General features: G+C 34.2%; 1 protein-coding gene across 2 annotated transcripts; it reads right to left on the minus strand.

Moving 5' to 3' along the window:
* Positions 1-1,603: 1,603 nt before the first annotated feature.
* Positions 1,604-8,467, minus strand: LOC107770884 (filament-like plant protein). 2 transcript variants are annotated; one of them, XM_016590215.2, is made up of 5 exons: positions 8,141-8,467; positions 7,408-7,569; positions 3,859-4,060; positions 2,413-3,695; positions 1,604-2,336 (listed from the first exon to the last, which is right to left on the minus strand). In XM_016590215.2, the coding sequence occupies exons 2-5, from the start codon at positions 7,516-7,518 to the stop codon at positions 1,950-1,952; spliced, it is 1,983 nt and encodes a 660-aa protein (XP_016445701.1). In that variant the 5' UTR covers positions 7,519-7,569; positions 8,141-8,467; the 3' UTR covers positions 1,604-1,949. The 2 variants fall into 2 exon arrangements, with proteins under 2 accessions (XP_016445701.1, XP_016445703.1); XM_016590217.2 differs by having other exon boundaries at positions 3,859-4,015; positions 8,141-8,348.
* Between the last annotated feature and the right edge of the window lie 5,891 nt (positions 8,468-14,358).

The following is a 14,358-nucleotide window of genomic DNA, read 5'->3' on the forward strand; positions in this document are numbered from 1 at the left end:
GGTGTAGGAAAAGAAAAAGGCTAGCGAACCTCTTTCCAGGCGGTACAATACAAAGGGCGAAACTCGAGTAGGTTACTTTGAGTGACCATTCGTTGGAACTCTGATATTAATTATAAGTGGTAGAAGGTAGAGGGGGCATGACGATAATATGCCGACTTTCGAACATTGCGCCCCATTGCATTTGGGGATTTCTCTTAAAAAGATGAACAAAATAGATCGCTTTCTAATGGATGAATCAATAAAATAAGGTGAAAAGAAATAGTCAATTCAGAGAAACTCAGTTAAAATTAGAAAGTGAAATCATTACAAATATAAGAAAAACATGAGTGTGCATAGAGAAGAAAAAATTAGATTTGGTAACGAATTTAAATACATCATTTAGTTAAATGAGAGAGAAATTTATTATTATTTATCACTCAACCGTATAAATTTAATTAAAAATTTTAAACTATTTTATTAATAATAATTACATAAAATATGTGTCACATAGTACTTAAAATTGAGGCCCTCAATATTTTTGGGGCCTAAGGCAACGGCTTCATTAACCTTTTGAGTTTGAAAAAGTAGTATTTCATTCACATTTTGAGGGAGGCACAACACGTCCTTGATCTTAAATCTACGGCTATAAATGAGTTGGTAATTGCATGTACTTTCAAAATGTCAAAAGATGACCTTCAATAATACCCAAAGATACCCAATAATATTTTATTATATAGAAGAGTAAATTTCATCTATCTGCCATAATATTATAAGGTAAGGAAATAATACCTCATACATCTTTTGCATGACATAAAAAAAAATCTTTTCAAATTAATATGTTCAGTTGATTTTCAAAATTTTGAAATGTCATGTCACTTACAAACTAACTCCTATAGTCCTATTAACATTCAAAATTGTTGCTTTTATTTTCAAAATAATGGCGATGAAACATTTCAAAATAGTTAGACCTATCTTCAAAATAGGTACGTTCATACTAATTAGTAAGGATCGTTTTTTGACCTTTTGAAGATTCTGTCAATGACTATGGTCAATGCGGTTCTCTAATCTCTATTCCATTCAAAAGGTGAATGGGGTATTAATTTTCTAATCAAAAAGGTTAGTCAATAAGTGAAATTTACTCCAAAAAAAAAGAGAAGAAAGAGTATAAGTAAGAAGAGCAATCAAGGGTTTTTTAATTCATGGAAAAAGTTATGACGGGATTGTAATATAGGAGTTAATGATCACTTGATTATTTAGTGCATATGCTTTTAGGCCGGTGTTTGGTTTTGTATAAAAAGAAAGAGATATGGATATGGAGTTACTATAAAAGTTTATAATTTTATCATTTTTAAATACAAAGAAAAAAAGAAAAAAAAAAGGTTATTTTGGTCTTTTTAGGTGTTTTTCCTCATAAAAACTCACATGTAATATCAAAATTGTGGAATAAAACTACACCGATATTACTTGCACGAAAAACAAAATACCAACCAAACGTCATACTCGTATAAAATATTAGTAATGTAATTTATACCAAAATTTCTATATCTAAAATTGAAGATGAGAAAGAGATTATTGGTTTGTGCTAATGCCTCATTTCCTGACTACAATTCCACACCTGATCCTCTATCCAAAAGTAAGAGTAGTGTTATTCCCTCATTAACCTCTCCTACTCCTAGTCCATTTCCATACCTACTAACTAGTAACTAGGCATTACAATCCCATTTTAAGCCAAACTAAACAAACCTACAAGGTTCTTTTCTCAAGGGGATAGTTATGGATACAAAAATCTGCTGAGAGGGAGAACAGCCAAAGCAGTGTAAATTCAAGATCTAATGCCATTTGAAACTTGTGAACACTTTTCATAACTATTGAAGCAAACAGTGTATGCTCATCAAACAGAATTTGATCAGCCATGCAACTTTTTACCAATTGATGTTCCATAAAATTATATTCCAGTTTCTTCCCTCTAGTTAATTATCGTCATTAACTTTTATCGTTGGGAGTCCGCTCTTACTCCGAGAGAACAATTTCCCAAAACCATTTTTGCTTTTGGCAGTGGTTGCCTGAGTAGATGATGAAGATGAAGATGCTGATGAGCATTCCCCTTCATTTCCATGACTCGCATTCTCTTCCTCGACCTTGGACGGATCAGAATCGCGTTTTGGGGTAAATGTCTCATTTACGTGCAATTTCCACAGTTCTCCTCCCGCTTTAGCAACAACTGATTCTCCCCCACTAAGATTTGCAGTGTCTATCAGGAAATCTTCCAGAGTGGCTAGGGACTGTAGCTGTTTTCCAAGGGATGCAATTGTTTTCTGGCATTCTGCAAGCTTGTCAGCAGCCACCGCTAAATCCTCCTGCAAATGAGAAAGTTCACATTTTCATCTTCTCTCTTCACAAACACTGGAATGACAAAAAACACAAGATAGGTACCTGTTTTATTTTCACTTCACCACTTGAACCAGAAGTTTGCTCAAGCTCAACTTTCTGGAGCTCATTTTCCAATTCACGACACTTAGCTTCCATGTCTGATGACAAGGATTGTTCTCTTTCAATCTCTGTCTTCAAAGAACCAATATTTGCAGACATGGTCCGTGCTTCTACCTCCATGCCAAAGAGTTGAAACTCAAGCAACTCTTTTGACTCATTCACCGCATCTAGCTCCTTCTCCAGCTCTTCCAATCTGGTTTGACTTTCCTTAAGCTGCACAGAGGACACCTTAAGGGCATCTTGACACTCGCTTAGAGCATTCTCCAGTTCAGCTTTCTCTGCTTCTGTCTTTTCCATCTTTTGTTCTAATTCAGCCACCCTTTGTGAAATGGAGTCATATTCTGCTGCCAAATGGTTCTCGACATTGGGGGAGTCATGAGGAACAGCATCAGATGTAATTGAAGGTGTCTTATTAGCAGTTTCAGATAATGCAGCAAGCCGCTCCATCTCCAAGAAGTCATCCATCATATCAATTTCGATAGAACAGGCAGCAAGAGTTTTATGCGTGGCCTTTTCATTCTTAAATTGATCAAGCTCAGCAATGAGCGCCGAAGCCCATGAATTAGAGCAACTTGGTTCATATTCATTTGTTTCCAGTTTATTCATCTTAAGGCCATCGTTGTCGACTGTATTTAACCGCTCTCCGCTGTCAGACTGACTATCAGTGACAGACTCTACATAGTAAGATGAAACAGCAGAGGAACGTTGATCATTAAATGGGGATGCTTTGCGAGCCATGGCCTGAAGCTTTCGACACTCAGCTTCAAGCTTGGTCACCTTTTTTATGCTTTCTAGCTGCTGCTTGCTAGCGGATTCTGCTGCTTGAGTACTCAAATCCCTCTCGATGGTCCTAATTTCCAACTCCTCCGAACAAAAGTGAAGCTCAATTTTGAGAGCTGTATTCTCCTTCTCTAGACAATCAAGCCTGACAAGGATATCAAAATCGGTAGAAGTAAGAGTTTCAGCTTTGCAAGTCTCTACTTGTGACCGGAGCTTAAGTAGCTGGTTTTCAAGTGCAGCTTTTTCAGATTCCCATTCATTTTTCTCTGCAACAGCTTCTTGAATTCGTTTCTCTTGCTCATCCCTAGCTTGTCTCAACTGCCTGACACATTCCTTTAGTGCACCATCAAGATGGCTGGCACGAACTTCCAAAGACAAGTTCTGCTGCACAGCTGCATCTAGTTGTTGCTTTACAACTGCAACTTCACTTTCTGCCTTTTCCCAACCTACCAAATACAGGAAATTAAGAGACCAAAAAATCATAAGGTGATGGTAGAAGCACATGTCCAGATAATTGTTTCTGCGTGTAGTTCACATACAACAAAAGGGGTGTATGCGAAGAGACAAATTCTTATATTGCAATTGCAGCTGAGGAAGAAAAGAAGATACCTGCAATAGCTTCTTCAGCTACTTTAGCATGCTGCTTAACTAAGTCTTCTTTGGCACTAACATTGACAAGAGCAGCTGATAACTTCTCTGTCAAACTTCTCAAGCTTTCCTTGGCTTCATCATCAATAGTTGCAGCTTTTGAGGTTATCTCTGGTGACTGCTTGTCATGGTAAGGAAATTCTTTCAGTGCATCCTGCTCCAACTAAAGAAAATAGAACAGGTGATCATTTTTGATGAAAAAGGATATAATAGAATAGCTAAAACGATAAAGGCTTTCTTTAAAAAATTGTTTTTGTTAAGTAATGTACTAAATTACATTGAGTTGGTCATGCTATAGTCACTAAGGAAACTATTGAATGGTTTTCGATACGAGGCAAATGACCCTAGAAAGAAGGTTTTCCCAGCAAAGCACTATGATCATCCTTACACTCATTTTGAAACATCTAACCTCACCAAAAAGCATATTCCAATGACTACTGTAAGAAGCATCACTTACGAAAGTTTTTGGCACTTTCTTTCTAAGCCAAGGTCTTCCAGCATCTGTTACCATCTAAGCTGGGCAACCAATCTTTATACTGGGAAAGCATATTGAGGCACCAAACTAGAGGTCAATTTTCAGTCACTATAATCTTTAGCTGCACATATAAAATACTACTCAAGTTCCTCTGCAATTTGTATTCACTAATACAGGAGATGCTCGTTGCATATAGCGCTCAATTAACATGATCTGACATACTCAATCTTATCATAACAATCTCCTTTATGTTGCTTTTGGGCCCATGAGATTCATTAATTGACTACAATTTTCGATTGCACGACTTGATTTAATAAAACCTTAAACTCTTAAGAATAGTACCTCAGAATCATTAAACAGACATTAGAGGATACCAATTTATATTTAATAGATATCATAAATCCCTTCTGTGAGGAATTTATAGTGTTCTTGTTAGAGTCATGGAAGCTGATCTCAGCCCAAGCACTGGTAATAGAAAAGAGTTAGGGAGGACAAGTAAGAAAAACTCTAGCTCAGTTCAAATGTAGAAATTGGATAAACTAAGATGAAGGAAAGTTCTTTAGATGAATACAGGCAGTCTGGTGGTTCAGCAATTTGGTGGGCTATCTATTGCTATTATTTGTCTACAATAATTGTAAACTGGTCATTTCTATAATTAAAGGGAGAGCTCTGATAATCCGCTAGCAATTCTACACTTCATTTATCAGAAGTTGCTATCCAATCCAATGGATTTTCTTCTTTTCTTTCCTTATTCTAACTTCTAAGTAAGAAGATAAAGCTAGTCTTCCCATCTAAAAAGCATATTATGCTAACAGTTGATGACACTTTCTCAACATTCAAATTATCATTCCAAAACTTCGTGTTTGAAATGTAAGGAAGAAACCATTTCACACGACCACATTAACCTCGGGTTTTGCATGCAAATTACATCCAAATGCTAGTAGACATATGAACGCAACATAAGTATCTTGAATCCCAAAATATTGATGCAGGCCTAAGGTATCAGCGAATGCACATACATGAAATTACATATTCTCTTATAATTCGTGCTCTTTTCCTGAGCCATTTCAGGAGTTGCAAGAACTAAAAAGCTACCACATATACTCAGAAAGCATGAAACTATATTCCCAATTGATTACCAATAGTCAAAGCCTGATAATGATCAACAAAGTTCCAACAAATATTCAAAGATTTCATACAATCAGAGCTCTCTATAACAACATCCTCATATAACAGTCATTCACTATAAAAGTCAAGTTTTCCTCAGAACCGATTTTTTAAGTTATATTTTACCTCTCTATAACAGCATTTTACCTATAACAACATCTATATTTATAGCAGAACGCTCTTTGTAAAATTACCCCTCTATAACAGTCATATAGAATCATTAAGATTACTAATAATAATTCTAAAAATATGCACACAATCTTTTTCATTAAATAAAGTTTCTATCTTGCATAAGATATAAGATTTGAAGATATGCACATGAAATCTTTTCAATGGGACAAATTCCAAAAAATATTTAGATAGAAAATTTAACTGTGAAGCTCTTAGATTGTCTTCAAGGGGAAGCTATTGGATACCTTTTTGTTGAAAATTTAGATACGAATCTTCGCCAATTCAAGCGTTATGTCGCTAGTAAGAGAATGAAATCTACGAAACAAACTACAATTACAAAGTTCTTCCATCAATCTTGGAAGAATTTATTTTTCTAGGTAGCTTTAACATGTCTGCCTTAGAGTTTAGATCTTTATACCTTTACTTATGAATTTATTAATAATGTATTAGCTTTCTTCAATATTTAACTTGTGAAATATGCATATCTTTTGCGATTTTAAATTTGAATAAATTTTTTATCTTTTATATGTCACATTAAAAAAGGGAAAATAATTTATTTTTGGATAATTTTTATCTATAACAGCCAAAAAATATTTAAATGTCAAATGTTGTTATAGGTGTATAACAGTCATTCACTATAAAAGTCAAAAAATATCGGAACAAACAAAGCTATTATAGAGAGGTTGACTGTATATCGAAACTGGAGTATAAAGAAAATGCAGCACTTGCAGGCGAACAACTCTTAACTGTCAGAGTTTGAGCTGCATGTTTAACTCAACCATTATCAATCTAAAATCGACAGTGCAAGTGAAGATTAAACGCGAGGTTTTGGGAAAAAACAGCAACATATGTTTGTTGGGATTGAAGTTTGGTGAATGGGAAATGGAAGGAAGAAAGTGAAGGGAAAGTGAGCTCCTTTTTGCTTTGGAAAGAGCAAGTGTCCCTCACTGGTGGTGGAAAAAAAAGGGAATATGCTTATATTGAGAAAGCACTTTCCTTGGTGTTAAATGGGTTGGAAAGAAATTAAGCCTCGCGTCGTCGTCGTCGCTCTCTCGGCTCGGCTTCGACTTTAATTAATTAATTAAAATTCAACCCTGAATAACCCAGGACCCGAGACGCGACCCGGTCTGTTTCTTTCCCGGATTATTTTACCTGTTCCAACAGCCATGGCTGTTTCTGAAAGGTTGCAAACTTTTCAGAAACAATGCCTGAAAATGGCTATAAATATGTCTTGATCCCAGAATCTTTCCTTAGGAAATTTTCTGAGCTTTTTCTCCTTCTACACAATTAAAAATCCAGTGTGGTTCACAGCCTTCAAGTGATTCGCTGTTTTACCGGTATTTTTGATACCAACACTCTGGTGAGTTAAATCGTTCTATCTTGGGAGGATAATATTCCAGCACCTCGGGTACTTGAGGGGAATAATTTCCTTAAGGACACACTGTGCATTCAGTGGGCTCGATTTTATTCCGAAATATATTTACTGATTCTGGTCTGTGACAATCTCCATTTTATGTCTAATTTTCTGTTTTACTTGTTTCTGTTTTATATTACATAAATTTCATGTTTCGTAATATTATATTATAGTAATACAGATTGCTAACAATGTTTTCAAGCATGTGATATCAGATTATTTCATATCAGCACAATAAACATGAAAGACCAATGAAACATCTTTCTCTTTTTTTGCCTTTTACCTGCTCATCAGAGTATCTCTCTGAATGCGAAGACAATGAACCAGAACTCTCCGTTTCACCAGGGCTCTTATCGGAAGGTTTCCTCTTCCACAACCATTTCCTCTTTTCCATCTCAATAACCAATAGTATTAATCTCCTAAAACCTCATAGCACAATCTGCACCTGCATAATATAATTGACACCATCAATCAATAACATCAACACACACCATTTAAAAAATGACCCACATAACCTCTGATAAGAGGAGGGAAATACTCTTTTTCTTATTCACATTAATGTCCATCCTAAATGCAAAGATACAACTACTAATATATCTATGTGCCAGAGACTTGTCTTAGCACCACTTAACTAGCCATCTAAACAAACAAAAAAATTATGCATTTTGAAGTCAAGATAGGAGAAAGAACCAAACTTTTCCATAGGTACATAACAATCAAAGTCAATTTTTCTAAAAGAAACCAAAAAAGACACCTTTACTCATATGATCACAAAACAAGAAGCACCCATCTAAAGCAAACCAAAAATATTCAAAAAATTCATAACCACACCCTATCCGAAAAGTATCAATAGCAGACCAAAGTTATAAATCTTTGGAATAGAAATATGAGCTGAACTAAAAAATCAAGCAAAAAAAAAAAAAAACAGATCCAAATGCTAGCCCATTTCAGTTTATTTGTCTCCATGACTAAGAATGAAACCGAGAAAGAACAAGAAAAAGAGAAAATGCACATACATTAGTGTAAACCCATAAATCTGAAGAGGCAGATTTCAAGAATTGGCTTTTTCTGGGGATTCAAGATTTCAGATTTTGCTAGTCAAAGATCTGTGGACTGTCAGAGAAAAAGAATTGAGAGACAAGAACTCAAATGGTATACTAGTATTATCCAAAGCCCAGAAGCAACAAGTGTCTATTCATTCAAATTTTGCCCATTTATTTTTTCTTTTTTTAAAATGGTTTTTTCTCTGGGTTTGAAATGAAGCCGAGATTTTGAAATATCGAAGGTGGACCCAGCGAGGAGCGCATGTGATATGCTGAAATGACTTTTAAAACTGTAGAATGAGACTTTTTCAGATCACTTTTTCTGCTTTCTTATTAGTAATGCTTTTCTGTTTTTAGATGTTTTCTTTTTGTTTTGTTTTGCGATGCGGTACCACTGGAGAAAACTATTTTCTTTTTTTACTAATTGTTTGAAATTTTAAGCTCAATATTCAATTCCCGCGCATCACACATTAATTCACCATCGACAAGTGCACTACTTATTTTATTAAATTATTATCTATATCTATCTATAATATTATAAAATCTATTATATCTATGTCTATATTATTATAAAAATATGAATACAATATCGATTTATAAAAATAATCTTATAATATTAAGCATAATAACCCACAATAAAAGGACATAACCGAAATTCTAGACATTAGCCTTATAATACTATTAGTTTTAGGATATAATACTATAAGTTAGGAATCCTACATAATTACTTTTAGGAATCCTATTAATATTATTAATTTCGAGCATAGACATATAATACTACATGTTAGCATGTAAACCTAATACCATTTTTTTTTACAAGAGTGAGTTGCTCAAGTGGCGAGCACCCTCTACTTCCAACCAATAGGTTATGAGTTCGAGTCACCCCAAGAGCAAGGAGAGCTCTTGGAGGGAGGGAATAAAAAAAATAATAAGAACCTAATACCTTTTTAGGAACACGTTAGGTTTTCTATTAGTATAATTACTTTTGTGATAGATATATATATTTTTAGTCATGTAATCCTATTACTTTTAGGATATACTTCTTAAAAATTTCTATTACTAATTTAATTTGAAAACGTATTATAATGTCCTATTAATAATTTAATTTGAGAATGTATTATATTATCCAAACATTTAGAAAAAGGAGAGCCTACATTATTATAAAAGCACGAATATAATATTAATAGACCAAAATAGTCCTAAAATATTAAATAGAAGAACTCATAGTGTCGAAAGAACATAACTAAAATAACCTATTTTTGGGGACTACAAGACCTTCTATTTTACTTTTTTTTAATATTTAAAATTTTAAAATTAATAAAATTTTATCAATTAAACTCTTATTAAAAATGTGTAGGAAGGTTTAATAAAATCAATTTCATAAGAATCCTCCATATTTATGGTACATTACCACTTCATAATATCCAATACCAAGAAAAATAAAAGTAATATTAAATAAACTGCATAAAACGTTGAAATTGAGAAAATAATATTCCCATAATATATTTTTATATTATATTTGAACTATTTTTCTACTCAAATAATATATTTTTTAATTAATTTTTTGTGTAATATTGAAAAACATACCCAATTATTAAACAACAACTAAGAAAATATTTAAGAATATAAGGGGTTGTTTGGTTGGGAAACAAGTTATTCCATGATTAATTATTCCGGGATTAGTTATCCCACTCTCCCATGGGGATAAAAAAATATTACAATCTCGGGACAATTAATCCCGAGATTAGTTATACCACGATTTTATTCTAACCAAACGTAAGATCAACTCATCTCAAATTTAATCCCGGGATTAATTACCCCTTATCCCTCATATCAAACGAGTCCTAAATGTTTGAGAAAGAGAAAGAAAATAGTTAGTAAGAGTCAATATCAATAATGATTCTGCAAACATAAAGATCTAAAAGTGAAATGTCAGATCGATCTTTTTACTCTTTGAAAATAAAATTTATGGTGAATAAGATTATAATTAAGATTAAATCTTCAAAATAAGAGATGAACTAATATATGTATGTATTGTCATATATTCAGAATATAGACATATCAAGTGGTAGAGAGGAGTCCATTAGATTTTTGTTAATTTCTTATATACAAGTGCACATTAGATGGGTGGTTATCAATATATAATATGTAATTGAGGCCAAAGTGTATGTTCTCCTCCGTACAATCAAAGTTTTTGAAATATACAGGTTGGAGTCTGGCCTAACTCCACCATCGAGATGATGGACTTTGATTTATTTTTTAAAGAGATGAACTAATATTAAGAATATGAACCAACATAAAATAAATTATTTTTTGTGTTAAGACCAAATAATTAAATCTTTCATTAATTATTTAGCAAGAAAATCCAATTCAATTGTACATAAATTTATACCATAAAAAGAGCGTTAGAGATTAAAAAAATAAGAACACAAAGTAAAAAATGTTATTATAGTAATAAGAATAAAACGACCATACAAGTGTCCGTTGAAGCACAATCAAAGTTAAATCTTGAACAAGAACAAGCTTATAAAACTATATTATAAATAGTCGACTATGGCATAGCGGGATTACCCTTTATAGATGCCTCCGGCATAATCCATATAATATTTTTATATCATGGATTATTTGCAAATATCAAATCAAGAGGCATGATACTGTTAGCAATAATAATAAATGGTGTACCAACAATGATTTTATTATGAGGCCACTCACTTTAGATTTGATATACTTCTTCAAACAACTGAAATAACCATCACAAATATATCAAAGCAGAGCAATGGTGCTAAATTTATGAGGAAAGCAAAATTGATAATATGGGATGAAGCGCTTATGGCTAAGTGTCAAATGATCGAAAAAATTGCCCAAAGTTCTGGAGATATATTGAATATCAATGAACCGTTTGGTGAAAAATTAATGGTTTGGAAGGTGATTTCTGTCAAGTACTACCAATAGTTCCAAAATCAACGAAAGCAGAGACTGTAAAAACTAGCTTGCCAAATTTGTACGTATGGCCTCAAATGAAAAAGATTCATCTGACAAGAAATATAAAGTAAAAACAGATCCAGTATTCAATGACTTCTTGCTTCGTGTCTGAAACAAAGAAGAGCATCTAATAAAAGATGATTTGGTTCTTTCAGAACACTTAGTTATCAGACAAGAGTGAGTTGCTCTAGTGGCGAGCACCCTCCACTCCCAACCAAGAGGTTGTGAGTTCGAGTCACCCCAAGAGCAAGGTGGGTAGTTCTTGGAGGGAGGGAGCCGAAGGTCTATCGGAAACAATCTCTCTACCACAGAGTAGGGGTAAGGTTTGCGTATACACTACTCTCCCCATACTCAACTAGTGGGATTATACTGGGTTATTGTTATTGTTGTAGAACACTTAGTTATCAATCATAATGGTAATAATAGTGCATTTAATAAAAAGAATATTTCTATTATTAGATAAACGCAATTTGTGCAAATTGCATGATAAAATTAAAAAGCTATCTTGGCTAGCAGAAATGAATATGTTGATCAACTAAATAAAAAGTTGATTGCAAAATTTTATAGTAAAAATAAAATATTTTTCAGTTTTTGACTCGGCAGAAGATGATACCAACAATTACTAGCAAGAAGAGTACTTAAATACTTTAATACCAAATGGTCTTCTACCACACAGGATGGTTGTCAAGTTTATTTTTTCTTACGTATGTTAGTGTTACCGTATATATAATAGACTAAGTTAAAATTAATCTTCCATTGCATATAGATTGATTTTGAAGAAAACTATGTCCATCATGCTGCTGAAAAATTTAGATACGCCGAATAACTTATGTAATAACACATAGATAGTATATAGAAGTTTTGACAATAACGTCATACATGTAAAAAATTATGATACTGGTCAATGTACTTCTAAGTATATTTTTATCCCCGAATTCAACTTTCGTCTTCCGAAACTAAAGAATATCCTTTTAAATTTGTATGAAAATAATTTTCGATATGTTTATGTTTTTCAATTATAACAAATAAAGCACAAGGACAAACATCCTAAATATTAGACTATATTTATCGCAATATATTTTCTTGCACGAACAATTATATGTTGCACCTTCAAGAGGAATATCAATATCGACAACAAGAGTTCTGGTTATGGCAGAGCAACCAAAGCATTAGAAGGAAATATACAAAAAATATCATCTACAAAGAAGTGTTCGGTAAGATACCATCATATTAAATACTTTTAAACTATAATACGTAATTATCTAACTAACATGTCTAAATTGATCATTTATGTAAGTTCTGATGATATCCTTTTATTTTGAATTCACGTATTATGCTAATATAATAATATTTTTCGGCTTTTTGATGATTTAAATGTTTAAACCATCACGTGCCATTATTAACATGCAACGCACGTTTATAGATACTAGCACTATATTAAAAGCACGAAGCCCCTTAGCGAAATATTGTTCGACTTTTTTACCCATTAAACATAGATTATACATTGGACAAAAGTGTACTTTAGTTTATTTTTCTAATATTTAGGAATAATTATTTAACTATTTTCCTATTATTTTGGATTTTTCTTTAAATTCTAGAATTCCTATACTTTCAACTTCCATTTAGATTTAGGAGTGTTAAATAAGCTTCCAATTTACAGTAGGATAGTCTCGATTATTTTATACTCCTTTTAAGTGTAACGACCCTTAGGTCGTTTTGCTTTTTAGATCCCCGTTCCCCTAAATAAAACTCTCCGTATGTGCTTTTACTGTTTTATGACTTACGGGGAAGGTTAGTTCGGCTTGAAATTGGAACACTTAGTTCCTTATTATTGGCTTAAAAGGGTTAAGTTTGACTTGGGTCAACATTTATAATAAACGACTTTGGAACCGAGATTTGGCAGTCCCAATAGACTCGTATGATGATTATGGACTTGGGCGTATGTTCGAATCGGGTTTTGGATGACCCGGGAGTGTTTCAGCGCATAAAGTTGAAAGTTGGCGCATTGAAGGTTTTAAAGTTCTTTAAATTTGGTTTGGAGTAGGTTTCGGTGTTATCGAGGCCCATTTGGGATTTAAAGCCCGGGATAGTTCTGTATGCTGATTTAAGACTTGCACGCAAAATTTGGTGTCGTTCCGAGTAGTTTAAGTATGATTCGACGGTTTTGGAGCCTCGAAATTTGGACGATGCACGGATCAAGTTTGTACTTGAAAGAATTGCTGGTGCACCAGTCTGGTGCGTCCACGCCTACGAGATTTTGGCCGCAGGTATGAGCTTTTGACCGCAGAAGCGGCATGGCATGGACTGTCAAGTGGTCGCAGAAGCGAGGCAGGATGTAATGACCCGACCAGTCGTTTTGAGAGTACTAGCAATGAACCCCTATTTGTTGCTCCCTCTAATTCATTTTGTGGTTATGTAACTTACCGGGAGGATTTGTTTTTGGTTTCGGAGTAAAATGGGACACATAGTCCCTAAAGTGGAAGTTTAAGTCCTAGGAATCGACCGTAGTTTGAACTGTGTGAAGACGACTCCGGAATGGAGTTTCGACGGTTCCAATAGCTCCGTAGGGTGATTTTGGTCTTAGAAGCATGTTCGGATGTTGAATTGGAGGTCCGTAGGTCATTTTAGCGTCAATTGGCAAAAGTTGGAAATTTGATGAATTTTGAAAAGTTTGACCGGGAGTGGACTTTATGATATGAGGGTCGGATTCTCATTCCGGAAGTTGAAGTTGGTTTGTAATGTCAATTATGACTTGTGTGAAAAATTTGAGGTCAATCGGACTTGATTTGATAGGTTTCGACGTCAGATGTAGAAGCTTGAAGTTCATTAGGGTTGAATCGATGCACAATTTGTGTTTTTAGCATTGTTTGATGTGATTTAGGGGCTCGACTAAGTCCGTATGATATTTTAGGACTTGTTGGTATGTTTGGTTGAGGTCCCGGGGGCCTCGGGTGAGTTTCGAATGGTTAATGAATCAAATTTGGACTTAAGGAAAAAGCTGGGATTTCCTGCCTTCTAGTAAAATCGCACCTGCGGAACTATTCTCGTAGGTGCGCAACTGCAGATGTGGTTGGCAAGGTGCAGAAGTAGATTTGGGGTTTGTCCTGGGGCTGTGTTGCATGTGCGTGAAGGCTCCCGCATCTTCGAGCCCGCAGGTGCGAGCAAGGCTCCGCAGATGCGGAGTGAAGGGAGGGCAGCCAGTGTCGCAT

Source organism: Nicotiana tabacum, chromosome 12 (genome assembly GCF_000715075.1).
Source record: "Nicotiana tabacum cultivar K326 chromosome 12, ASM71507v2, whole genome shotgun sequence".
Lineage (NCBI taxonomy): Eukaryota > Viridiplantae > Streptophyta > Magnoliopsida > Solanales > Solanaceae > Nicotiana > Nicotiana tabacum.

What these genes read in the sequence shown, in the direction of transcription:
- LOC107770884 (XM_016590215.2), bottom strand. Translation starts at nt 7,518, where the DNA reads ATGGAAAAGAGGAAATGGTTGTGGAAGAGGAAACCTTCCGATAAGAGC. An exon ending in AGAGATACTCTGATGAGCAG is followed by an intron (nt 4,061 to 7,407) that starts GTAAAAGGCAAA and finishes TATTTTCTTTAG; the next exon opens with TTGGAGCAGGATGCACTGAA. An exon ending in GTGAAGTGAAAATAAAACAG is followed by an intron (nt 2,337 to 2,412) that starts GTACCTATCTTG and finishes TCTCATTTGCAG; the next exon opens with GAGGATTTAGCGGTGGCTGC.